We start from the raw sequence: 26,365 nt of genomic DNA on the forward strand, positions 1-26,365 counted from the left end.
GAAACTAGATATGATCCTTTTCCAGATTATGTTATCCAGGAATCACCTACAGATTACTAGGGAGGGATATGAACAGTGACCTTCTACTGTTGTATCCGCTAATCATAAGTTAAACTTTCTTATTTTTTTTTCTAAGAGATGTTTTGAATAAGTATTTTTTTTTTAATTTTTTTTTATGAAGACAATGTTTCTTTTGGTTTTGCAGATGGTTATATTATATGTGCTGATTTGAAAACACAAAAAAGTATTAAAAGCACAAGTGGGTTTGGAACTTAAATGTAACTATATCATTATCTTTGAATATTTTTTTAATTAATATTGGACGATACTGACAATATTGGTAATAATCAAGTTGGTTTTTTTAATCATAGTCGAATAGTAAGTACTTAGCATGCTGTTAGTTTTGTATATACTACGGGCCATTATTTATTTAAAATATTATAATTATAATACTGTCGATTTCTGAACTTATATAAGAGAAACCCTTGTATCTTTATTATATATTCGGTAACAAAGACAATAAAAACACTTACAATAATCTAGAGACATAGTCATTTAATATATTGATTACTTATAAATTATAAGTAAAAGTTGCTGATATTTAATTTACCAATAATCCACAAGTATATGGTGCCATTTTATAAAGGAAATTCTTCTTTTTGTAAAATCAATATTAAAAAGAAATAAATGGAAGAGGTATCTTATAATGAAAGAAAAAAGATGGAGCCAGTGGAGTTAAAGATTTATTGGGATGGTAAGTTACAATAAGAAAAATGACGTTTTAGTCAACAAACTGTTTTTCTTCCCACGCGCTCCTGTGTGGTCGATTTTACAACCCGTATATGTTCAATAAGAATCATACACAAAAAGTAAGGATTTAATAAGAATAAAGCCTTTTTTTACAACCCACGCGTTTGTCTTCTGAGTGATATTATGTTGCATTATACAAACTCATGCCTTTTATAAAATAGATGTATTTACATGTGTAATTAAATACTTACAAATTACAAAGTTATTAAAAAAAGACAACATTACAATGCATAAGTTTTTCTAAATTAATAATATATTACTTTATTATATAATCAATATTTTAATTCTATTTAAAATTATCATGATGGATTCCACAGATTTTAACCTACTATATTATATATCACATACACCCTTACCATCTCATACACACACATGCACCCGGCACACCCAATAGACACATGGTTTGCACTCATCTAATGTTTTACTCCCAATTTTGAAAAATTGTTTGTAGTTTGTTTATGGTGTGAGAATAATCTAAAAATAACTAAAATACAAAAAACACAAAATATGAATGCGACAAAACATGGGTAAAGTAGTCATTTTCTCTATAGATATCGGGGCTATTCACAGGAACAACCAAAGAGGGACTAAACCGTAAATGAAATAGTATTTTTTTTTTTTTAAAAAAAAAAAAGATGAGCGGTAAGTGCCGGTAACGTATATCGGCGATGCCCTGATGAACTCTGGACACGGAGGCATAAAATCATATTTAAAACGAAATAAATTTAAAACATTTCTAATTTTACAGTTTCACCGAATCCTTCACTAATCCCAAAAGGATACGATTTAAATTTTCTGGTATTTCTTGGAAAGAAAATATTGATTTGCTGTATTTTCACTTTAATAATCACTTTTAATATCGTGTCTTGAATTCTAAAGGTGTGATATCCATCATCAGATTCTTTTCGTGTTGCTCTATTTGTTCCTTTCACTTCTGAAACAAATTGCAGGTACCCTTATTCCGCAGATCCGAATTCCCTCTTTTTCTATCATTTTATAGTGTTTCCTCGTCTTTAAATGTCGTATTTTGATGGATTTTAGTTGATTTTACAACTTTACAATGTTCGTGACGGTATGAACTGATGCTGATTGAAAACCTAAATTGCGTGTGCTGAAGTATATTCTTTCGTAACACGCAATTCATCTATCCCAACAACGTAAAGAAATTCGGGTTTAGTTCCTTTGAATCGTAGTCAAGAAAGATTAGGGTTAGTATATAAATTGGGTTTTATCATCTTGTTCCCAATTGTTCAAGGAAAAGGTTGTGCACACCATATGTTTGTTTTATTGCCTGAGTTTCTTTCTTGTTTGATGGTTTGTTACTTGAATAAAGTTCTTTAGTTTCTGTTGGTATGTAGTTGAAGGAGATTGTGATTTTTGGCTGTTTTGTTGATTATCAAAATGTTGAATTATCAGGTACAATTTGAATATTTGATACCTTCAGGTGCATATTACTAATAAGATGGAAGGTAGCATAGTCAGACGTGTAATTCCCTCAGATAACAGTTGCCTCTTCAACGCTGTTGGGTGAAGCTCAATAACATACACTTTATTATTTTCACTCTTTCTTTCTTTATTGATCTTGACTCCATTCTTGGTTGTTTGTATGTATAGGTATGTCATGGACCATGACAAAAAGAAGGCTCCAGAACTGAGACAGGTTAGATTCAACCATTTGTTTCATATATGTTAATTATTGATTATTTTTCAACTTTTGATTGGCCATGTATATCCTGATGATGATAAATCAGAAACATTATTGGTAAATCTGATGAAGAATCTTGTGGTTGGATTGTATTTTTAAAGGTTATAGCTGCTGCAGTAGCCAGTGATCCAACAAAATATTCTGAAGCATTTCTTGGGAAACCTAACGAAGAATATTGTTCTTGGATACTTAACCCAGAGAAATGGGGAGGTATGATGGGATGTTTGCAATCATTATCAATGCTTATATTTATGGAATGTGTAGTTAATTTATTGTCATAGTGGCTGGTTTTGAATAAACAGTTTTCATTACACATTGAATAATTCAATATACATACCATCTTTCATGCATAAAAATAACATTTTGAGATCTTATTGCAACATGTTAAACCTATGATGGGTTCTAAGTTTCACCATAACTCATGCAAAGTTTCTACAAAAGATTATTCATTATTGGTGAAAAAAAACTTGCTCATGATTTATGACATGTTTTAAGTATAGATTTAATATCTTCAACTTAGACCTACCCTACCCCTAACAAATTCAGTTCAGTTCTGCAGTCTTAAGTTGATTAAAACGGCTTAATTAGAATTTAGATAGATAGACTAAAAACCTAACACAAATGAATAACAATTTCTAAAAAACAATCACAACTCATGCTATATGATGTGCCATGGATTTTCATATTTTCACATCATCCTTAGGACCCCAACACATGTGTTTGTAAACCCTTAAACCAGCTCATGCTAATTCATAAAAACAAATACAAATCATATATGATACTCAAGATTTCTTTCCTTCTAACTTTGCTTGAAATATAACCCTAACTAAATCCATGGATTTCATGATATCATTATTTCAATCTGGCTCTTTTAGCAAGCACATCATCTTGTAACTTTTTAAACCTTATGAATATGATATGGTTATGAAGGTGCGATAGAGCTTTCAATATTAGCGGATTTCTATGGACGTGAAATAGCAGCATATGATATACAAACATCAAGATGCGACTTGTATGGACAGGTTAGATTAGCATTAGCTTTTTAAATAATCATATTTTTTTTATTTTTCATTTTTTAAAATCCCTGTAGATGTATCCATCTTTGAAGTATAATAATTATTTGACAGGAAAAGAAGTATCCTGAAAGAGTTATGTTGATATATGATGGACTCCACTACGATGCTTTGGCTGTATGTGATCAATTCTCTATTTATCCTTTTATTTAAAATTTAAATACAAAAACAGTAGTAAATTTATGCATAAAATCATAAAGAAACACCCGTGTTACTGTTAGGTATTAACTTCATTAGGGGCATGGCTGTTTCTTTTTGACTTGATACATTAATATTGTCTGACTTAATCCATTCAGCCACACATTTCCCTACCCTTCATCATCCCTTCTTTTAGATTTTATTTCTAACTATGTCTATAATAATAAACAGTTTTGTATTTTCAATCCACAAAAGTTACAACCACACACACGAAATGTCTTAAGGCGATTTTCCATGTGTGGCTGAATATACCAAAAATGTCATACAGTTATGATTGAGGATTCGCAAACTCAAAATATAATCTTTTTCATTTATTAGTTTTCTGTTACTTGGTACTTGTTATACCTTGTAAATGGCAGTAAATTAAAAAATCTTATGAACTGAGATTGATTTTGTCTTTATGTTGATTATTAAAAAGATCTATTTTCAGTTTTTACTAAATTATCTTTTATGACAATTAACTTTCTATTTATTTATTTTGGATTAAAGTAAAATGATTTTCGGGACATAAAGTAGTTGTCTTAAGAGTAACATATTTTGATGTTGATTTTTATTTTAAATATTGGTATGTTATATGTAAAATTAAAAAATTATAAGTCTATTTTAATTTTCTTCTATTTTACTTGGTGTCATTTGTTACAGAAGTTAATGAAAAATAAAAATAAAAATGTGATTGTATTTGTTGGTCCCACTTACTGAATGTGGGGAGGGGAGAAATGATGATGGCTGGGACCCACGAAATGAAAAATGATAGAAGCGAATTAAACCCACATTATTGAGCAAACGATACATTTGGATCAACTTTCCTTGTTGAAAAAGTAGTGTTTATACTTTATTTATAGTCATATAAACATTGTAATTTTAGGGAAATGAATATTTTATATAATATTAATGTTGAATAGATGTCCCCTGCGGATGGAGCTCCTGAAGAGTTTGATCAGACGATTTTTAGTGTAAATCCAGATAGGACCATTGGATCATATGAATCACTTGCTCTAAATCTTGTAAAAGATCAACAAAGGTACATACATGTGTTGTGGGATTCATTCATAAAACTTCTTTTTGTTTTAGAAAGAGAACAAGAGTGGTTGATTTTTTTTTTTTGAATGTACTTTATAGGAAACGGAGTTATACAGACACTGCCAACTTCACATTGCGTTGTGGGGTTTGCCAAATTGGTGTCATTGGTCAAAAGGTAAAAACATTTAAACAACAAATGGTTGTGTTAATTAATGAAAACTTTTCTTTACATTTTGCTCTTCTTGTATTCTAACAATGCACAGGAAGCTGTAGAACATGCACAAGCAACAGGGCATGTAAACTTTCAAGAATATAAATGAAGAAAACAAGTTTTTTTTTTTTTTTTTTTTTTATTTTTTATTATTTAAATCAATCAACTCTTCAAGTGTGTGGTACCAATAAGTTTGTGTTGTTGATTAAGAAAATGTTGTAAAACTTTGTATCATATTCTCTGCAATTGTTGGTTTCTTTGATGATGTCATTATTTATGTAGCTTAAAACACAGAATTTTTAATCAACTCTTCAAATCTTTCCTTCTTATTTTGGAGACACATTTTATAAAATCTTATAATGATGAAACCGACCATCCCGTTTGACGGTTGATTTATATCTTCTGAGTTTTAACAGTTGTCAAATGTTGCATGGCTAAAAGTGAAGCTTTTTACACATTTCCCTTTGACGGAAATTCAAAATCATCAGTTTTTATTCCTTTTTTTTTTCAAGAGAACCAGATAAGATAATCAAGTTTTGTCGTCTTCTTTTTCTTTTTCCTTTTTTTTCTTAAAAAGTTATAAGAAATAACTGTTAAAAACTTTACATATTAAAAACTTTACATATGTATTGGCTCAAACTAATCAACTCTAAGATGCTGTTTGTTTTTTCTGATACAAAAATGTCTGCAGTCTGCGGACCACATTTGTAGACATCTGCAGTAGAAGAGGTGGACCAAACGTCTGCAGTCTGAAAAAAGAAGACTGTTTGTTTTTTTAACATCTGCGGGCTACTAAAATAAACTGAAATCTAAATGAACTGAATTTTTTAAACTTCAAAGTGATTTTTTAATATTTTTATGACTTTGTTATAAATAATTAACAAATCTAGATCAACTTTTATCTATTATTGTATAAAAATAAAAATAAAAATGGTATGAATTAACGTATATATTTGATAAAAACCAACAACTTTGGTTGCAAAGTTATAACTAAACATTATAATTAGGAATCAAAGAATTTGATACATAAATGGATGGAAATAAACTTCGATTTTTTCAATTAAATCCATTAAAAACGTACCATAAATATTTTCTCGGGAAATTGACGATACTGTATTAAATAATGTTTTACAAAATTTGGCAAAAAAATATAAGAATATATTATGATTTTTTTTTCATATTTATATAAACAACTTCAACGACTACTATTGTAATAAAACTTTATTTATAAATTTGTCAAAAATATCATGTTTGTATCGTCGAACGTTTTTTTTTTTTTTTTTTTTTTAAGTTTTGTAATTTTTTTTTCAAATTGTTTATCATTAATAAAGTTGGAAAAAATATAAATAAAAAAAAACTTAAAAAAATGAAGATATATGTGTTTTTTTAAAGCTAGAAGATGTTAGAAGACTATGGCCCACATCTGCGCCAAGAAGAGGGCGCGCAGACATTTTTAGGTCTGCAGTCTTAAAAAAAACAAACAGTCTGCCAATGCTAATGTCTGCGCGTGGTCTGTGCGGCCCAGACAGAAGAGGCCACGCAGATCTGCAGACAAAAAACAAACACCACCTAAGTATATAATAGAGAAAATTGTAATGTGGTTGTCAATTTTCCATGATTTTAATCTAAACTTCTAATATTAGAAAATAAAAATACTTTTTAACATTTAGAAAAAAGGTTAATAATATAAAGAACTTATATATTGAGTTTTTTTTGGGATTAAATCTTGATTTTTTCCCTTAAAAAGCACTTTGCATTTTTTTTCTTCAATTTGGCTCTTTTAGCAAGTATACAGACAATTCTGGTTTTAGACAAAAAAATTCTGAAAAAAAACCCTATCTTCTTTTTTTTTTTTCTAAAAAAAATTGCTCACATTTGACAAATTTTTTTCCTTTTGCACTAATTTTTTGTTTTGGCTCATAATTCACATATTTTTTTGTTGCTACCCTTTATAGTGTTTTTGATAGTTTGTAATATTAAAATCTAAAAAAAAAATTCTAAAAAAAAAATGATCTTTTTTTTTTCAAAAAAAAAGTAGTTTGTAACTACCATTTAGGTTGACTTGACAAACTGTTTTAACAAGCTACAATCTTTGAGCATCCTACAAATACACTATGATTTGACATTTTGCCAACAAGAAATTGGACATATGTATTTCTCTTTGTTTTAAAAAAAATATCATGTTTTTTCAGATTTTAATGTTAAAAACCATCAAAAACACGTTGCAACAAGAAAAACATGTGATCTATGAGTGAAAACGAAAAAGTTGGTAAACAGTTTGTCAAATGTGAGTTTTTTCAGGAAAAAAAAAGTTAGAGGGTTTTTCCGAAATTCTTTCAAGTCTAAAACCTGAAAATTAAACCCGCTAAAATAGTCGAATTGAGAAAGAAAAAAAATACGAAGTCCCTTTTAAGAAAAAGAAAATTAAGGTTGTACCAGAAAAGCTCAATATTTAAGATTATTAAAATTTTTACTTTATAAACAATATATTTTGAAACAGAAGGTGAGATTTCGTGAAATGATACATAGTTTTCTCATCCAAATTCTTTTCCTCCTTTTTAAGTTCTTTGTTGTAGAAACCATTTCATAACACAAAATTAGTAATTATGTTGTATAAAAACCCCAAAAAAAAATAAAAACTATTTTCTCACATGTCACCTGATTTTTGTGAATCTCTTTGAAAAAAATATAATATATAGGAAGTAGGAACTATGAACGGTAGTAAGCCCGTACACATCATGTGTTGAAGTGGTCCTTTGTAGCCTTTTGTACACCTATGACATGTCAAATCTTTAAGTGGTTCTAGCCTTTTCCCCCAAAGGCCCTAACTGTCGACTGTTTTTTACTTTTTTTTTGGGTCGGATTCATTCTAGATACGGACCACCTCAACCATTTTTCATTTTCATCAACCATTATTCATTTATTCTACACAAAGACAATACATGAAAGGGGCGGATCTATTAAGGCCATAAAAAGAGTCCAAAAACATGGTCCCATTTTCATTTCATATGTCACATTCATTATAATCCATCCTACAACATAAAAAAAACATTAATATTGCAATTGCACCTTCCTTTCTCAACATCAATTAACAAAATGGTCGAAAATTGTACTCTCAAATCACCTCCAAGAAAGGACCTAAAACTCATTCCAAACCACGTTTGTTAATCCAGTCCTCCATCAAAGTTGTAACCCCACCCACGAGCACATGAAAAGTGTTACACATTTTTATTCACTTTCATATCTTCTGCTTCAACACCTGTCTCAACTGTACCTTTTGACTCTCCATTCTGGCCTCCAAAAGCTTTGCTTTCAAACTGTTCTTCTGCATAACCCCACGTGGCCATTCAATGCACCCTCCTTTCATCCCACCTTTCGTCATGTGACCGTTTGACCCCGGTGAGCTCCACTCAGACAGACTCACCCCCGAGCTGCGGTCCGGTGAAAGCCCCGCACCCACACCGCTCGAGAGGTGGGTCCCGTTTGATAACCGACCATCAATCGGTATCATCTTACAATTATCACCACCGTTACTCGAGTACGATGATCGCCAAAGCCGCGAGATTGATGAGGGCTTTTTCGAGTTTTTACTCGGTACAGGACACACTTCCGTGATTTCGGTAATTGTTGTCTCGTCATTTTCTTCCCATTCTCTATTGTTGTTATTGTTGTTGGTGACAGATGGATTGCTCCTATTGGGTGAATAATTCGACCCTTGATCTTCCAAATGGCTTACAGTCTCCCACCCGCTTTCATCATCATCTTCACCATCATCATCATCATCATCATCATCATCATCTTCATCTTCATCTTCTTTAAGACCATTTTGGTCAAAATAACCAGAAGAATGTCTATGTTCGATCTCGTTTCCATTCATGTCCCCGAAACTTACCTCTTCAAAAACCGAATATATGTCATCCGGGTTCGGTTTTTCATACTTAAACTCACTGATTTCTTGAATATTAACCGAATCCGCCGTTTCTTTAAGGATTTCGGCTCGTTTTACTTCTTCTTCATCAAGATTCTTTGAGTTCAAAAAATCTTCAAGATCCGAAACTAACTTCTTCATTTGAGAATATTTGTCCTCGAGTGCTACTTTAGCATCAATAAGCTTCATTTGCACGCGCTCTTCCCGCCAAACTTCTGCCATTTGTAACATCTTTCTCTCATCGTCAACTTCTTCCCTCATTTTCATGGATTCCCTTTTCAAAGCTTCAACCTCCGCTTTATCTTCTCCAATTTCTTTAGCAAGTTCATCGCATACTTCCTCTATCAACTCTCTTGCTTTCCTTTCCTTCTCATAATCCTGCATATATCTTTTAGCAGACAATTTCACATCTGCTAACTCGTTTACCAATTTTGAATTCACAATCTCCATTCGTTGTCTGTTTTTTCTCTCTCTATTCAATTCGCCTTTTATATCTTCGATCACTGCACGGATCTTCTCGTGTTCTCTGCTTCTCCATGTTGCACGTTCTTCGTTTAGTTTTTTTAAGAATTGTTCGAGTTTTTTCTTTGATGATCTTCGTTCGTTTTCGAGATCATGAATACGGGATCGAGATTGTTCGAGTTCTGATTGAAGTGTTGATACCATTGACACGACACCTACTTGTTCTTCTAGATGCTTTGATTCACTGAAGATTCGTCTCACGTCTTCTGATGCCTTCCATGAAGCTGGGTCCCACTTTGTTGCACCCTCCATAGCAGAGTTTGAAAAGTGGAAAGTTGGTTCAAGCTATAAAGATCATGAAAGTAGAGCCCAGATTATAAATTTATACAAAAGTAAACCAAATTTAGAGAAATTATATCAATGAAAATTGTTTTGGAATTGGATGACATTGTTGTAATTGGACAGATTTTTCGAAATACAATGTTGTAATAGAACTAAATGAAAGTAGGATGCAGGATGCTATAATTAATAGATATATGATAGAATGTTGATATATCTTGCATTTAACCCATGTAAAATTACCTACCTGACCTTAGTTTTAATCATCTGATTATCTTCTTCAAAATCTTCATGTTGAGATAATTACTTTTAAAAAAGCACATTCAAACACCCCGCACACTTGGAATGTTGATGAAATATAACATTCTAGCTCTATTGGTTTATATCATTTACAAAACACACATCCAATTACTTTTATATTACTACTAGCAACTTCAAGCAAGTTTCATGAGTGATTACCTTGTGAAGAAACTTATTTCTGGATCCAGTAACGGAATTAGGGCTCTGTGGTACTTCTTTCATTTGAGAATCGAATGATTTCCTCATATGACGAGCAGGAGAATGGATCCCAGAATGATCAATTGCAGGCTGCATATGAAAGAACGAAAAAAGTGAAGAATTTATCAAGAAGAAAACGTAATTTATGGTCAGATTTTATTCATCACTTAAAGACCTCAAAAAAAATCCCCAAACGGCATTGAATTTGGGGAAATTTTGAATAAAAAGGCTAAAAGCATTTGAATGTTCACATAAACAGGGATTGATTCAGTGTTTCAACTATGAAATAACCATTATTGCAGAAATATTTGATTAGGGTTTGTAAATAGATCAAGAACAGATAAATTGATTCACACTGCAAAACCCTAGAAAATTGGAAAATGATTTATTTACCTGAAACACAACCCCATTACTCTTCGGAACGTTACATAACTCGCCGCCGTGGTTAACACGAACATCCGGCAGTTGCAACCGCCACAATCCGGCGGCTAACTTCCTCGCCGACACGGTTGTCACATCTTTCCCTCTCCTCGCTTTCAGACCATTTTTTCGACCAGAATCAGGCAGCTTTTCGCTTTCAACCTCAGCATCCTTATCCTCCTCCTCTTGTTTAGCCTCATTAAACTTCCATCGGAGCAACGGAGTCTCCGGTCTAGAACCCCTTTTCCCGGATGCCCGAAGTCCATCCCTCTTCAACCGCACCCCACTACCGGGGTTCCGCGATTTTCGACTTACTTGTTTCCTCGAAATAGGTTTATGTAAAAGATCCGAATCTGGGGTGAAGTTTAGAGCTTTTGACGATAGAATAGCCGGTAGATCCGTTTTTCCGGTGATCTTCATCTTTTCCGGCAATATTCAGCCATCAGTAAAGCTTTTAAAACCTATTACTACGTGAAAGAAGGTTGCAAAGAACCGGTGGCCGTGAGAATGGAGCTCCGAACACAGAGAAAACAAGATTAAGCAAAAAAAAGAATCTGAGAGAGATTTCTTGGGAAAGTGATTCTTTTTTTTTTCTCTCTCACACTCACTGAAGACACTATTAGTACAATATTAGTATGTGTATTATACGCATAATTGTACGGTCAACGCTTGAGAGAGAAAGATGTGGGATGTAATTTGTATGAAAACTTGAAGTATGAGGGGTTTAACGTAAATTTTTAAAACTGAGTAAACAGTGCATTACAATAATGGTGCCTGGATATTCAATTATCCACAATTTTGTTATTTCGACTATTACACTTTTAGTAATTGAAGAGTTATTTGTTGGTATCGGTGATCAAGTTGCTATTTAGAAATGTTTTAAATCTTGATTATTATGGTTCTAGAGATTTAATGTTTATCTTTACAACGGATGAAAATGTAGTTTGTGAATAGATATCGTTGTCGGCTTTTGATTTTTACTATTAAATTTTTAGTCCTTGAAGAATCATTTATTACGTTTGATTGGTTAAATAGATTGATGTGTTTCAATCTGTTTATTATGATTCGGAATGTTAGAAAGAAAAAGATGGAGGGGGTTATGCGTATTGTCAGTTCGTCACTTGAAGTTCTAGAGATTTGATGATATTTTTGAAAAATGATTGAAGATGTTAATTTATGTTGGTGATTTGTATTATCGATGTGTATTTAAATGTAATGGATTAATTTGTTGATCAAATATAATCTTGATTAACATTAAACAAGCAAGTGAGATCAATATTCAAAATATACTATCATTTAGGGGCGGATCCCTTGAACGAACCGGGTCTGGGAGCAACGTCACGCTGCTCCTAGTAGCGGGGTCCAAGGGGCAGCTCCCTTGGTTGGTGTCGAGCTTGGAATTTTTTTTATTTGGGTTATATTGTTTTATTAAAAATGCATCATAAATTTGTTTTTAAAGTTAACCTCGTTTTGACTTTTATGTTGATAGTTTAGAGATAGTTTGGAAACTGCCTTGTGGCAATTTCATGATAGTTTTCAGAAATAGATTGTATAACTGTTTTTTGGTCATTTTTATGGTACACAAGAAAATCATAACAATTTCACTCTCTGTTTTTACATCTCTTCTGAGTATTATCTAATTGTTGATTTCAGGAATACCACTGAAATACTTCAATTTGAAAATGATTACACAATTCTCAGAATTCCAAGTTATCTCTCAAACCCTGAATTTCTAACAGTTTATGAGTATATGTAGGGGCTCTCTAAATGTTAGATATGTATTTTGCTTTTTTGTATGTTAGTTTTATAATGTATAGTGAGATTTTAATGGTTCTTATACTATTTGTTTAGACCCTAACAACAAGAAGACGTGTTAAAATGGTTTTCATCCATATATATTCTATGAATATAACTTTGAAAAAATGTTTTACTTAATAAATGTTATATAAGTATATATTACAATAGTTTTTAAAATTTGGGATTTACAATCTCTAGATCCCGTTACTAAAAAGAGTAGCTATAAGTTGATACTAAAAAAAAAAAAAAAAAAAAAACTTTGATGTATAATCTGCCATTTTATCGATTTTTTTCCCATCTAGCAAACTTTTGTTATTCTAGTTATTCTTGGCAGGTGTTGCATAATCTGTCATTTTTAATGGTGAATACAATACTTATTATAGCCGGGATAATGACTTAAAAGGGTAATGTATTTTTTGATTTGTATACATTTAGTCACTGATTTTTTTTTTTCGTTCACATTTACCCCTTCAACTTGTTAAACTGTACACATTTAGTCCTTATGACCGGTTACTCCAGATTAGCCGGGAAAAATGACTTAATAGGGTAATATATTTCTCATTTTGTACACATTTAGTCCTTAATATTTTTATACACATTTAGTCCTTAATATTATTTTTGTTGCAAAATAAGTCATTTTTGTTTTTGTAATCATTCAGTACTTATGAATGATTTCTTCAGGTGTTTCTCACGGCATATTACATGGGATAGCGATATGGTGTTGAGATAGGTTGAGGTGGTCCTACTATATGATGTATGCCAAGATAGCTGGTGCGGGTCGGTTGTAAGCCGTAGGCACGGAGGCTTGATAAGAGCGGTTGGGTTAAGGCGGCATGCCGACCTGGGTATTCTAGTCTGATGACCGATTAGACCTATTGCATGTTGGCATTCCAGTCCGATGACTGATTGGGCCAAGGTATTCCAATCTGATGAGTGTGTGCTCGTTATTCATGATAATATATTTGTCGTATCGAGTGTTTTGGGGGAAACTCACTAAACTTTATGCTTACCCAGTTGTTTATGTTTTTAGGTTATATCGTTGATCGTGAGAAGGCGAATACATGACTTTACACACTCATCAACAATATTGAGGATTCCGCGTTTCTTATATTACTCTGATTTTCGGTAAATGTATTTTGGAATAAACTTTTTTTCTTAATAATAGATTTATAATTAGGGACTTTTGTCTTATTTAAAAATGAAAATTTTTAGTTGTGAAAATGAGACGTTACATATAAACATTAACAACCCCACACACTTCATCAATGATTGTCCCATGTAAGATGGTGTGAGAAAAACCTGAAGAAATCATTCATAAGTACTGAATGATTACAGAAACAAAAATGATTTATTTTGAAACAAAAATGACTTATTTTGAAACAAAAAAAAATATTAAGGACTAAATATGTACAAAAATATTAAGGACTAAATATGTACAAATTGAGAAATATATTACCCTATTAAGTCATTTTTCCCGGCAAATCTGGAGTAACCGGTCACAAGGACTAAATGTGTATAGTTTAACAAGTTGAAGGGGTAAATGTGGACGAAAAAAAAAACTCAATGACCAAATGTGTACAAATCGAAAAATATATTACCCTTTTAAGTCATTATCCTTATTATAGCCATTGACATGTAACAACTTCACGGGCCTTGCCTTTGTGGTGCAACACACACATGACCTTGATCGGACTTCCTAATAAACACACATTTAAACATTGTTCCATTTATTTATATGTAATAAGCTCGTTGCAAGTGATGTCCAACTTAGATGAGTTGATGCACCGGGTTTTATACTCATGTGGGGCGTGAGATTGTGAGTTTGATTCCCTTAAACTATCTCTTGAGATGTTACATGTGAGAAATTTTTCCCTGAAAATCTCTATGGGGGTTGGGTTTGCTCTGTAAAAGAGCTCGAACCCGGGATGCTCGTTGAAATATTACGAGTAGGCTTGCACTTAATCCGTTTGTAGTTTCAAAAAAAAAAAAGCTCGTTAGTTTAGATAGATTATATTTAAAAAATATTTAAGAAAATAACAATAAATGTTATTTTATAAATAAAGATAAATTATTAAAAGGTTAAAACTTAATAAAAATTATTGAATAAAAACATAGCCATATGTACATTACCATACTAACTCATGTTGCAAATAAATTCATCCCAATTTAGAGTTAAATAAACACAGACTAAAAAAAGTAATTTAATTTGCATAAAACTAAGAAAACAAAGAAAAAGAAGACAAATTAACGTCGGTACATGCACAGAGACATGGGGGCAGCAGCACAAGCCCCACGAGGATACTGCCACGTGTACATCTGGAACATGCAACCATGTTGTGCTCCCCCTTGGATACTCTTTCAATAATTAAATAATAATAATTTTTTTTTAAGTTTTGATGAATCCTATGCACTTTTCTGTTCTCACATTCCAATTTAGGCATCGGGTTCGGGTATGGATTCCATCTAAACTTGTGTTATAGTTTCGATTCAATCTCACTCTCTTGAGTCTTGACTGCCTATATATTAATTTGGATCTGTTTTAAGTTTTCACTTTAAAAGTTATAATCGAACTATATTATTTTTGAATTTTAATTATTTAGTTTAAATATCGACTAACCAATCCAAACATATTTTCGAATACTTGATTTTAAACATCAATATATAGAGATGTAAATTAGTAAAATTCATATAAAAGATTAGAAAAAAACAAAAAAGTAAATGTGCCAGCTGGTCAAGTATTTTCCATGTTTGATTTTTTTTTAATACATCAATGTTGATTATTTAATTATCTATTTAAAGAGATGTGTATGAGACGGTTTTGCTCGGTTATTAGTCAAAATCGAACCATGACCATTACAATTAGTTAATGTATTTTGATAACAATTGGATAATGGTTAATATTGATTTTGGTTAACAATTTTATTTTGTTAATAATTATGGTTAATGGTTAATATCGGTTAATCATAATGGTCTAAAATGATATAAAAACATAAAAATATTGTTCTATAAAAATTGAAAGATATAAAGTCGGTTGTAATAAAATGTACCCTAGGCCGAGGCGGCGGAACATGCCGGACTGTGCGGCTTAGTTCACGGATCACAATCAAATTGAATATACATCACAAGTTACAATAATAACAACACAATAGTTATATTCCACTTTAAGGTTTGAATACATGGTTCATACAAATAATAATAATAAGTTCATTAATTTGTCTTAACAAATAGATCGATATAACAAAAACTAGAGAATACTAGATTGCCCGAAATCCATGAATATCTCTTCTGCTAAAAGTCGGTTCAATGATCTCCTGAGAATGCATGTAGTTTGAGAGTCAACACAAAGGTTGATGAGAGTTACAGGTTTTCTGCTAACCGCAGTAATAAAACTTTTACAAAGTCTGAAAAGTATTTCTTTTGTAGTTAAAACCATGTTTGAAAATGTTTGATAAAAGAGAAACCGAATCCGTGGTTTCTAGATAAATAATCCAGTTAATGCTTATAGTGATTCCTATAACCGAGCTATATGATTAGATATAAACCCTTACGAAGCTTCATTAGACGTCGTGGATAAAGACTAAAACTAATTAACACTAGCTTCGATTGATCCGTCGAGGTTGTAGCTAGCAACCGTAGGTGAGGGTGTCAACCCATAGAGAACTATACATACGTATCTCGCTCTGAAGATTAACGGTTATAGCCGAGAGGGTATACTAAGTGGTTAAACTTAGGTAATGAATAGTGTCTCGCTATAAAGGTCATTAACTAAGATATACGATAAAGTTTCACCATAAAAGCCGAGTAAGTTCGATATATTCGTAAAAATGTGTATTACTCTCTTAAATAGGTAGTATGTTGCTCAAGTGCATGTATAAAATTTCAAGATATATATATATATATATATATATATATATATATATATATATATATATATATATACACACGCACACACAAGCAATATATAAGTTTAATAATACAATATTGATAAACATTTGTGTCACTTTTATGACATGCATTATCACATGAAAATAATGGCATTATGATATGTTATATTTTCTAGTTCGCAACATATTTAACCCACTACAATATATGTATGTCATGATAAACTAGTTTATGATATAATACTTTAATAAAATATCGTTTATGCTACATATAAATTTTTGTATTCACTTTTCATAACCGATATATGTGTTTCACAAGTATTCTCCCCAAAAATAATATAACATTAAAAAGATGGTCGTAAGCACTCATTTTTGTAGCGTGATTTTGAGTTAACTAAGGTGGTGTTTGTTTTTTGTCTGCAGATCTTCCTGACCTCTTCTGTCTACACGGTGCAGACCACGCGCAGACATTAGTCTTCGCAGACTGTTTGTTTTTTTGAAGACTGCAGACCTAAAAATGTCTGTGCGCCCTCTTCTTGGCGCAGATGTGGACCAGAATCTTCTAACATCTTCAGACATCTTCTAGTCTAAAAAAAACACATATACTTTATTTTTATTTTTTTTTAGTTTTTTTGAATTTATATTTATTCCAACTTTATTAGTGATAAACAATTTGAAAAAAAAGGTTACAATACTTAAAAAAAAAAGTTCGACGACACAAACATGATATATTTGACAAATTTATAAATAAAAGTTTATTACAATAATGGTCGTTGAAATATTTATATAAATATGAAAAAATATATATATATATATTTATATTTTTTGTGCCACATTTTAATAAAACATTATTTAATAAAACATCGTCAATTTCTTAGAAAAAATATTTATGACACGTTTTTAATTGATTTGATTTAAAAATCGAAGTTTATTTCCATTCATTTATATATCAAATTCTTTGATTCCTAATTACAATGTTTAGGTATAACTTTGCGACCAAAATTGTTGGTTTTTATCAAATATATACGTTAATTTGTACTATTTTTATTTTCACTTTTTATACAATAATACATAAAAGTTGATTTGGATTTGTTAATTATTTATAACAAAGTCATAAATATATTAAAAAATCACTTTGTAGTTTAAAAAAACTAAGTTTATTTAGATTTTAGTTTATTTTAGTAGCCTGCAGATGTTAAAAAAACAAACAGTCTTCTTTTTTCAGACTGCAGACGTTTGGTCCACCTCTTCTGCTGCAGAGGTCTACAGATGTGGTCCACAGACTGCATATATTTTGCCACAGAAAAAACAAACAACACCTAAGTGTAGGATTTGAGCCGGGAAGCTCTGCGAGAACACGAACTAGCAACGTTCCTAGACCAGGGTTGTTTTGTAAAAAAAATATCAAATGAGAGACTAATCTTGATTTAAATACATCAAGTTTGGGAATTAGGACCAATTTTGCTAACATTTCCAACGGAGGGGCTGAAATAATTATTTTGAAATCAAAGTTTGATAATTTTGCATTGCTCCTACTGTTTACGTCGAGAAGGCAAGCCGAAAAGGCAAGGGACTGCATTGCAACTTAATTCCAATAGAGGATGTTTTAATCATTTGGAACAATTGAGGGATTATTTTTAAATAAAATGAAATGATGTTTGAAGAATGCCTTTTTTTCTTCTCCTTTTTCCAATGTTTTGAAAACCGGACCGGAGACCGAACCGGTCGTCTTACTGATTCGATGGTTTAAGTGGTCCAACCGGTCGGACCGGTCTCAAAAACCGGAAAAACCGGATGATGTCATAATTATATTTAATTATATAAAAAATACAAAAAATGAAAAAAATAAATATTTTTAAAAATTTTCGGTTTTGACCGGTTTTACCGGTTCAACCGGACCGTTTTTTACCGGTTTTCACCGGTTCACACGAATGCTAGTTTTTTGGCCTTTAAGAACCGGATACGGGACCGGTTCCCGGTTGAACAGGTCGAACCGGCCGGTCCAGTTCGGTTTTCAAAACATGGCCCTTTTCATTCATAATTCGTAAAAAAAAGAGGGAACGAGACCATCAACGATGGTCTCTCGGTTCTTGGCTGGTTACGACGCATGGAAGCAATGACAACAAAAATGATGGTAGTGATGGAAGCTTACAGTAGTAGTGGGTGGTGATGATGACGATTCAATGGTTGTGATGAGAGCAAACGACGACGCTCGCTCCGGCGACTTCCGCTGCTTCTGCTTGCTTTTCAGTTGGCGAGAACGAATAAGGAGGGGACAGTGGGCGATGACAGGTGGTCGGAGTGGTGGAAGAGTACAACAACAACAATGGTGGGTGATGGGTGGTTTTTCATCGGCAGTGGGTGGTTTCTAGTGGTTCACGACAAGGGAGAGTTTAGGGGGTGTTTGGCAGCTTGCTTGACGGAAAGTAGAAGGGGAGTGGTGGTGGAGTTTAACCAAAACAATGGGGAAAGTGTGGTGGGGTTATGGTGTTTTCTTGGTGGTGCTTCAAAATCGGGAAAAGCAAGAGAGTGAGACGGTGAGTTTGAGTGACGAAGCTGATGAATTGGCGATGAGAATGAGGGCTCAATCTCTCTAGTTATAACCCAAGAAGACAAGTAAGGAGGTAAAGATGGTGATGCTTGTGAGTGGTGGTTCAAGGAGGTCAAAGGAGATCAAGTTCTTTCATCTACTGAGCATGGATTCTTGATCAATATGTCATACTTGACTTGTATTCTGATTCCTTAAATAGATTTTTATCACTTTACAGAAGATGGGTTTTGTATGCTTATGTAGGTGTTGACCTCTAAGGTCATGACAAACACCATGTACCAAGAAAGAGGGGAGAAAGATAAAGAGACGTGAGAGAGAGAGAGAGATGGAGAGAAAGAGAGACGTGAAAGAGAGATGAGTATGCATGGCTGGTCCATGGTGGTCCCACATGACCAATTCTCTAAGTGTTAAAGTGTTGTGACATTAAAATGTCACAAAAAATGTTTTTCGATTCGCGTGTCCAATTCCCGACGTCACATAATTTTTCCGAAAGCGGTGAATGATAGATTTTAAGTCAATGATTCTAAAACCCAAACAAATTAATTTTTCGAGTTGTAGAACTCCGAAAAATCACGTTTAAAAATTTGCTTCTAATTGGTCTGAAACGTCTAAGTTTTCGATTTTTACAAATATTTCTACTAAAACTATTTCGAGTACGAAATCAGAGTCCAAAAACACTCTCGGAATTACCATTTGAGGTGTGCAAGTGCCTCAACGGATTAAAACGGTTTATGCAGTTCAAGTAAAATCAGTGTTATACCGGTTTGGTTTCTTATAACAGTCGGATCTTTTGCATACGAACTCTGTTTTGGACATTCTTTATATTTTCGGACTCATATGAACATGAACTACAAGACTAGAGTGTTTGCTTCACTCTACGATAGTTCTATCGATCCATGACCTCCATCGGTTCTTCCACGAAAGTGAAGTTTAGTGTTGACTTGGATCTCATCGAGAGGAATGATGAGATTCTCACCAGAGAGACACTTCTTGAGGTTACACATGTGAAAGGTATCGTGCATTTTGATGAGTCCTTGAGGTAGCTTGAGTTTGTAAGCCAGCAAATCAACCCTTGTGTAACATCCGGACTCCCAGATATATTGTTTAATTATTTTTTTTGGGACCATTGGGCTACTCGACGAGTCGGTGCTACAACTCGTCGAGTAGAGTCGCGATGCGCCACGTGGGATTAATGACCTACTCAACGAGTCCGAGAGCCGACTCGCTGAGTAGACGCTGTGATGAGAAACCCTAAATCCCCGGGTTTGGGGCCTATTTAAGGGCACTTATAGCCTCAATTGCGACTATACCTCCCTGAGAGTAAACCCTATTTGGCCTGTGAGCTTAGAGAGAGAGCTTTGAGCTAACCTTGAGTGTTTGGTGCATCTTTTTGAAGAGAGGAGAAGGATTCCAATCCAAGAGACGAGAAAAGAGTTGCTAGATCTATGGCTATTTCACCTCAGAGCTTCTGGGAAAGGTATAAAGCTTGCACCTTTCTCATTTTGTTGAGTAGATCTCATGATTTTGGGAGTTTAGGGCTTTTTCTATCTAATATGAGGACCTAGAGTGTTTTGAGTTCATGTTGAGGTTTAAACTTCAGATCTGGACCATGTGAGGTCCCTAGAGTCCAAAAGTCCCTGCTTTATTCAGGTATAATAATGCTATTGAGTGAAAAACCCTTTTTAAGGTGTGTTTTGGCATTTCAAGCCCTAAGTGCCATGCATGGACGTAAAGTCTGTGACTTTACGTGATAAATGAGCCTTGAGAGTGTAGATCTAGAGTTTGGGAAGGTTTTCTGCCTTAAAATCGTCTGAATGAGAAAAGAGTCTGAATGGACTCGCCGAGTCGAGGAGCCGACTCGACGAGTCGGTTAGGGTTTGTCCCGATGAGTTGGCTATGCTGTTACTCGGCGAGTTAGGGGTTAACTCGACGAGCTGGACCCTCACAAAGTCTTCTGAGGAACGACTGGACTCGACGAGTCACATAAGTGCACTCGGCGAGTCAGGTCAAACTGGGACTGTTGACTCGAGTTTGACTTTTGTTGACTTTAGGGTTTGGTCAACATAAGTAATGGAGACCATGGAGGGGTAAAATGGCCTTTTACCCATTACAAGAGTTAGAGAGAATGAGAGAACAACCTTTGGTGTAATTAAGTATGAGTGGAGTATCGATTAGAGATACATATCTAATGTGTTAGGCGGAGGCTAGTTCGAGATTTCCGAGTACGAGACTTTTACTTGCTAGCTTACGAGGTGAGTCTTCTCACTATACTTACCTTGAGTGGTAACCTATGTAAGACTAGAGGGCCTTATGTGCATATACTGTGTATTGAGATATCCTGCTATTTGTCTTTGTGATATGTATGCTGTGTATTATATTGAGTTGCTGAGTTGAGAGACCGGAGGGTCCAACTGAGTTGTGGGACCAGAGGGTCCCACTGAGACACATTTGACCAGAGGTTCTTATCTGAGTATAGTCATAAGAGGCTAATGAGACATGAGTGGTATTTGGGGAACTCACTAAGCTTTATGCTTACCGTGCTATGTGTTATGTGTTTCAGGTACTTCTCAGGATCACGGGAAGGCGTCGACTTGATTGTACACACATCAGAGATTTGAGTCATGTTTTTAGAGGATCCTGGATTTGCTATATATACAGTTTTTAGATATGAGTTTTGAGTTTTGATGATTTGATATTATGACACCTTGAGATGTTTTGAATTGAGAAAAATCTGTTTCTAAATTTTTAAAAAATTTGGTTTGAAAATTTACGTTGTTACAAGTTGGTATCAGAGCCTTGGTTTGAGGGATTCGGATGCACCTTCGGGTATGTCTGGACTCAAACTGAGGATTTTAGAAAGATTTTCAAAAGAAATGAATTTTCTAAAAAGAGAAAGAGTTTAAAGAGAAATCGAGATGGAGCAGTGTGTACAATCAGCCAGAGCCCGAAAGGTGATTTCCCAAAATACCCTTACTTAGTGTGTTATGAGATATTTATGAAATGATAGTGATGCATGCTAGAGAAGGAGCTAGGTAAATCATATCTTAGGGATAGGGTTGCCTGATTTGTGATGCCTTAGCTTAGGAGTCGTTGCTATATGTAATGTGATATGAGTATGTGCCCAATGAGAGTAGTGAGCAGGATCACTTAGAGAGAGAATTCTGAGACAAGAGATAGTATAGATGAGATATCTAGATGAGTGGCGAGGAGTCTGCTAAGAGAGTAGTCTGATAATCAAGAGAGATAAAGTACTTGGGAATTAGAATCCTAGGAGGAGGACTTGGGGTGACAACAGATCGGGTGTGGAAGGTAGTATTGTGTGACATCCCCAAAATCACGGCCAGAAAAGACCGGTTTCATTTATGCTTTTAAAATAATTTCAGAGTACATCCATTGATTTAAAAGAGTTGCGGAATTTTGTCCCCAAAACAATACATGATAAAATAAAGTTTATCAAAGCATTTCTTAAAGAAATGTATTTTCATTATATATCAAAACTCGGGATGTCATGTTCCGATACAGACCAAAAGCATAAACAGTATAAAATAGATCTTACAACAGTTATTTATAACTACTGATCTATAATCCAAAATCTCTCGTCAAGTCCACCAACGTATACTCTTGTGCCATTATCTGTAATGCAAAGAAAACTGAGTGGGTCAGGCTTGGGAGCCTGGTGAGCATATAGGGTTTTCAACCCACAATGAATAATTATATTTAATTTCACCAACCAACAATAACCCGATTACCCATTCCCGTTATCCTCACTTTACGTCCCTATGACAACAACTATTACAAGGGACCTAATCTAGGATTTTCATCGGGACGGACAATACTGCAAAGGGGTTTCCTCAGCAATGAATGTCCTAAGGCAACCATGAGGGGGATAGAATACAGCAAATGAACACCCAAGTTCATTACACCTACAGGTTATGAGCCTGCCAGCGTTCCACTGAACTGTATAGAAAAGTCCGTGGTCGTCATCCATATTCTGCTGAATGACTAGATCACAATCACATCGAGGCCTCTCATCAGTTTATCACACATCAACTATCTACCCAAGTTCTACCCAACATTTTTGTAGATAACAACATACATATGCATTCATATGCAACTTAAAAACTGATAAGATACTCATTCAATACTCATCCCAAATAAATAGATAACATATATATATATATATATATATATATATATATATATATATATATATATATATATATATATATATATACACGTATATTTATACACACGTAACACATATTCTAAAGTAGATACTTCATATCTATGTGTTAGAAGAAAGGGAATATACACTCACTCTTAACATATACTTAATACATTCAAACAATACTTGTATTAAAATCATGTTTATGAAAGAGACTATACACTCACTTGATCAGAAGATGATCGGACAGCACTACGACTCTAAAAGTAGTATTCTTCGGTGAAACTAGAAGATCTTCACACACCGGGCTTCTTGCAGGCAGAGCTTCGGCTCAGAAATTCTTTTCTTCTCGGGATCTTCGGGCTTTGGGACTTGCTTCGGGTCTCGGGATGATACAGGGGCTTCGGGGGTACTTCTTTGCACGTAAATCGAGGTAATATGGGTGAGAGAAGGGTGGATTAGCAACTTTGGCCGGCTGCCCCTTCAAATCTATTTATAGGGCAAATTTCTCATTTTCCACGTCGTGGGCACTGTTTCCACGTCGTGGGCTTGGTCATTACTGCATGCGTCATCGCAAGTTGGGTCTGGCAGACTCCAGGAGGCGTCAGAAGACATGCCACGTCGTGACCACTGATTTCACGTCGTGGTCTCTGACAGTCTTGGGGTTTCGCGCCCCGAACTTCAGAAATTCATAATTTTCACATACGAACTCCGTTTTCGACGTTCTTTATATCGACGCGTAGGTAAAAACAAGATCTATAACTTTCATTTAGACTTCGTCGGCTAATTTTGACTTTAATTTTTATTATATTTTTATTATATTATTTTTAGTAGGCCGGGACAGGAAAACTCCGTTATAAACTCATAACTCCTTCGCCTGACGTCCGTTTTCGTCTGTCTTTCTGTCGTTGCACTACTATCGATGAGATATTCGATTCTTATTTAGAAAGTTTTGGCTAAATATCGCTCGATCCCATATTTGAACTTCGGGCTGTACACTGCTAAGTCGAAACTTCGAAAAATCATAACTTCCTCATACGAAGTCAGATTTAGACGTTCTTTTTATGTACGCTCTCGGTTTAACATATTCTACAACTCTCGTTTAGATCACTAAGGCTAGATATCGCTCTATCTTAAATTCATATTTTACGTCGCGTTGTGTCGTGCCGGTTCTGTCGCGAAACTTCGACAAGTCATAACTTCTTCGTTATAACTCAGATTTCAGCGTTATTTATATGTACGAAATCCTTGTAACATATACTACAACTTAGTTAAGATTAATCCTTCTACATAATCTTCCATCAAAAAGTCATTTTTGATGCTTATCGTCTCTAAATTGACTATCCCGGATCTACGGGCGTTACATATTGGGCCCGTACTACTGAAAACACCAGATCGGTATGCAACCCAAGTAAGAATCCTTAGGAAACTAAGGAACAAGTAAGGAGGAGTGATCGAGTGTGAGTACGCTCGAGCGAGTCTCTGATAATTTTATGTGTTGTGTTTCAGAGGCATCATGGTGGGTACACGCCACAACCCCGGAGGCAGTGGGACTAGTGATTATGAGATTCGGAGGATGATTCACGAGGAGGTGGCCGCAGCTATCCAAGCAGAGATTCCCGAGATGTTTGGGTCTATTAAGACCACCCTGATTGAGACGTTTGATGAGCGATACACTACTGTCACTAAGGCTGTTGCTGCTGCCGCCACTGTAGCTATCGCCGCTGCTAGGCCACATGGAGGTGACTCCTTGTTGTTCCGGGAGTTCAGCAACATGAAGCCACCAGAGTTTGATGAGACATAGGATTCGATTCCTGCGATGAGATGGATCTCTGATATCGAGGGGTGTTTTTACACATGTTCATACCCCGATCACTTGAGAGTTCGGTTTGCGCTAAACCAGCTTCGCTTGGGAGCGAAGGACTGGTGGAAGTTTGTGAAAGCCAGCTTTACCTCCGCAGATCATGCTGCAGTGACATGTGAGAGGTTTGTTCACATGTTCTGAGACGAGTATATTCCCCCGGTGGAGTGTAACGAACCAAAAATCATGACCAAAAATTTTCAATTTAAAACTATAATAAAACCCATAGTTGTCAAAACATGCATTCAAAACATATTTAATCTGAGTATCATGTCTAAACATATCATATCAGAGTAAAATATCCCAGGCTAAAACATAACGGTGTGTGCGATGCAGTCATCCCGAGCTCTTCCCTCCGCTACTGGAAGTAACTGAAGCCAAAACTGAAAACCGTAAGCACGAAGCTTAGTGAGTTCCCCATACTACCAAATACCAAACATATAACCACATACTGGGCCCCCGCCCACTGCATCGGGACTTGCCCGACATCGGACTCGCTCCGGCATCGGGCCCCGCCCGGCATCAGGCCCCGCCTGGCATCGAGCCCCGCTCGGTATACAGATATGTCTCTCACAGGCCCCGCCTGTCTCTGGGCCTCGGCCGCTATACACATATAAACATATAACATACTAGCACGTAAAGAAACATACTCTATTGTACTCCTGTTCTAAGGCCTCGCCTACCTTAGGCCTCACCCCTGTTCTGCTACTGAAGAGTCGTGGAACCCGTCCACACTCGGCTAGTGGTGAGATACGGGACCTCGCCCACACTCACCTCCCTACCAGGCACATACATGTATCACAAAGACAACAAGTATACTCTACTATGCAACATATAACATTCCTCGGGCTTACCCCGATATTGGACCCTGGTCCGGAAACATACTACCGGCACATGCAAGAATCACAAAGACCTCTAGCATACTAACATACCTCAGGCCTCTCCCGGCATCGGATCGTAATCCGGAACATATATCATAAAAATGCCTAGGGCTAACCCCCGGGTCTTCCTACTATACACAAACATAATGGGCCGGTATTGTGGCCGTAGGCCCATGCACACAGTGAGGAGACTCACCTTGCACTGCTGAAGTCCTGCTAAAAAAAACTCCTCTGGCTGCTAACTGGAACTTCCCGAACCGCTGATCCTTCAGCTCCCCGAGCTATCAATACCAAAATATCACTTAGTCCAATTCAATAACCCTTCATATGGTAGAATGACCATTCTACCCCTAGGCCAACTTGGTCCATAGCTAAGGCCCAAACCATAATGAAAAAGGCCCAACACTAGGTGAGCTTCCCAAGCCCACTGGTGGCCCACTAATGGCCCAATTTGCTAAATTGGCCCAATCCCTTTGATGGGCCTTACCCTAAGCCCAAACATTTCCTTGGCCCATATTATCTGACTTTTAATGGACCAATAAGGCCCAAAGACCCAAGGCATGGC

At 34.9% G+C, this 26,365-nt stretch overlaps 2 protein-coding genes across 7 annotated transcripts; one reads left to right on the forward strand and one right to left on the reverse strand.

Moving 5' to 3' along the window:
• Nucleotides 1–1,535: 1,535 nt before the first annotated feature.
• Nucleotides 1,536–5,346, forward strand: LOC145117041 (OTU-like cysteine protease family protein). Of its 6 annotated transcripts, XM_079053350.1 has the most exons (10): nt 1,540–1,760; nt 1,852–2,018; nt 2,227–2,337; nt 2,425–2,470; nt 2,617–2,725; nt 3,446–3,537; nt 3,643–3,705; nt 4,689–4,807; nt 4,906–4,981; nt 5,070–5,346. In XM_079053350.1, exons 3-10 carry the CDS (start codon nt 2,273–2,275, stop codon nt 5,124–5,126), a joined length of 627 nt encoding a protein of 208 aa, XP_078909476.1. In that variant the 5' UTR covers nt 1,540–1,760; nt 1,852–2,018; nt 2,227–2,272; the 3' UTR covers nt 5,127–5,346. The 6 variants fall into 6 exon arrangements, with proteins under 6 accessions (XP_078909478.1, XP_078909476.1, XP_078909473.1 ...); XM_079053352.1 differs by lacking the exon at nt 1,852–2,018 and having other exon boundaries at nt 1,536–1,760; nt 2,255–2,337; XM_079053347.1 differs by lacking the exon at nt 1,852–2,018 and having other exon boundaries at nt 1,541–1,760.
• A 2,631-nt stretch (nt 5,347–7,977) lies between these two features.
• Nucleotides 7,978–11,280, reverse strand: LOC145114757 (actin cytoskeleton-regulatory complex pan-like protein). Its single transcript, XM_079050844.1, has 3 exons — nt 10,638–11,280; nt 10,206–10,334; nt 7,978–9,752 (listed from the first exon to the last, which is right to left on the reverse strand). Exons 1-3 carry the CDS (start codon nt 11,082–11,084, stop codon nt 8,256–8,258), a joined length of 2,073 nt encoding a protein of 690 aa, XP_078906970.1. The 5' UTR covers nt 11,085–11,280; the 3' UTR covers nt 7,978–8,255.
• Nucleotides 11,281–26,365: the final 15,085 nt, after the last annotated feature.

This window comes from Lactuca virosa, chromosome 5 (assembly GCF_052849685.1).
Source record: "Lactuca virosa cultivar CGN04683 chromosome 5, Lactuca_virosa_CGN04683_v6, whole genome shotgun sequence".
Taxonomy (NCBI): Eukaryota; Viridiplantae; Streptophyta; class Magnoliopsida; order Asterales; family Asteraceae; genus Lactuca; species Lactuca virosa.

Bases quoted from the DNA above. Each gene is read 5' to 3' on its own strand.
- LOC145114757 (XM_079050844.1), bottom strand. From the start codon at position 11,084: ATGAAGATCACCGGAAAAACGGATCTACCGGCTATTCTATCGTCAAAA. The intron at 10,335-10,637 runs GTAAATAAATCA...TTTCATATGCAG, and splicing joins GTAATGGGGTTGTGTTTCAG to CCTGCAATTGATCATTCTGG. The intron at 9,753-10,205 runs GTAATCACTCAT...TGATCTTTATAG, and splicing joins GAAATAAGTTTCTTCACAAG to CTTGAACCAACTTTCCACTT.
- LOC145117041 (XM_079053352.1), top strand. From the start codon at position 2,273: ATGGAAGGTAGCATAGTCAGACGTGTAATTCCCTCAGATAACAGTTGC. The intron at 3,706-4,688 runs GTATGTGATCAA...AATGTTGAATAG, and splicing joins TCCACTACGATGCTTTGGCT to ATGTCCCCTGCGGATGGAGC. The intron at 4,982-5,069 runs GTAAAAACATTT...AACAATGCACAG, and splicing joins TTGGTGTCATTGGTCAAAAG to GAAGCTGTAGAACATGCACA.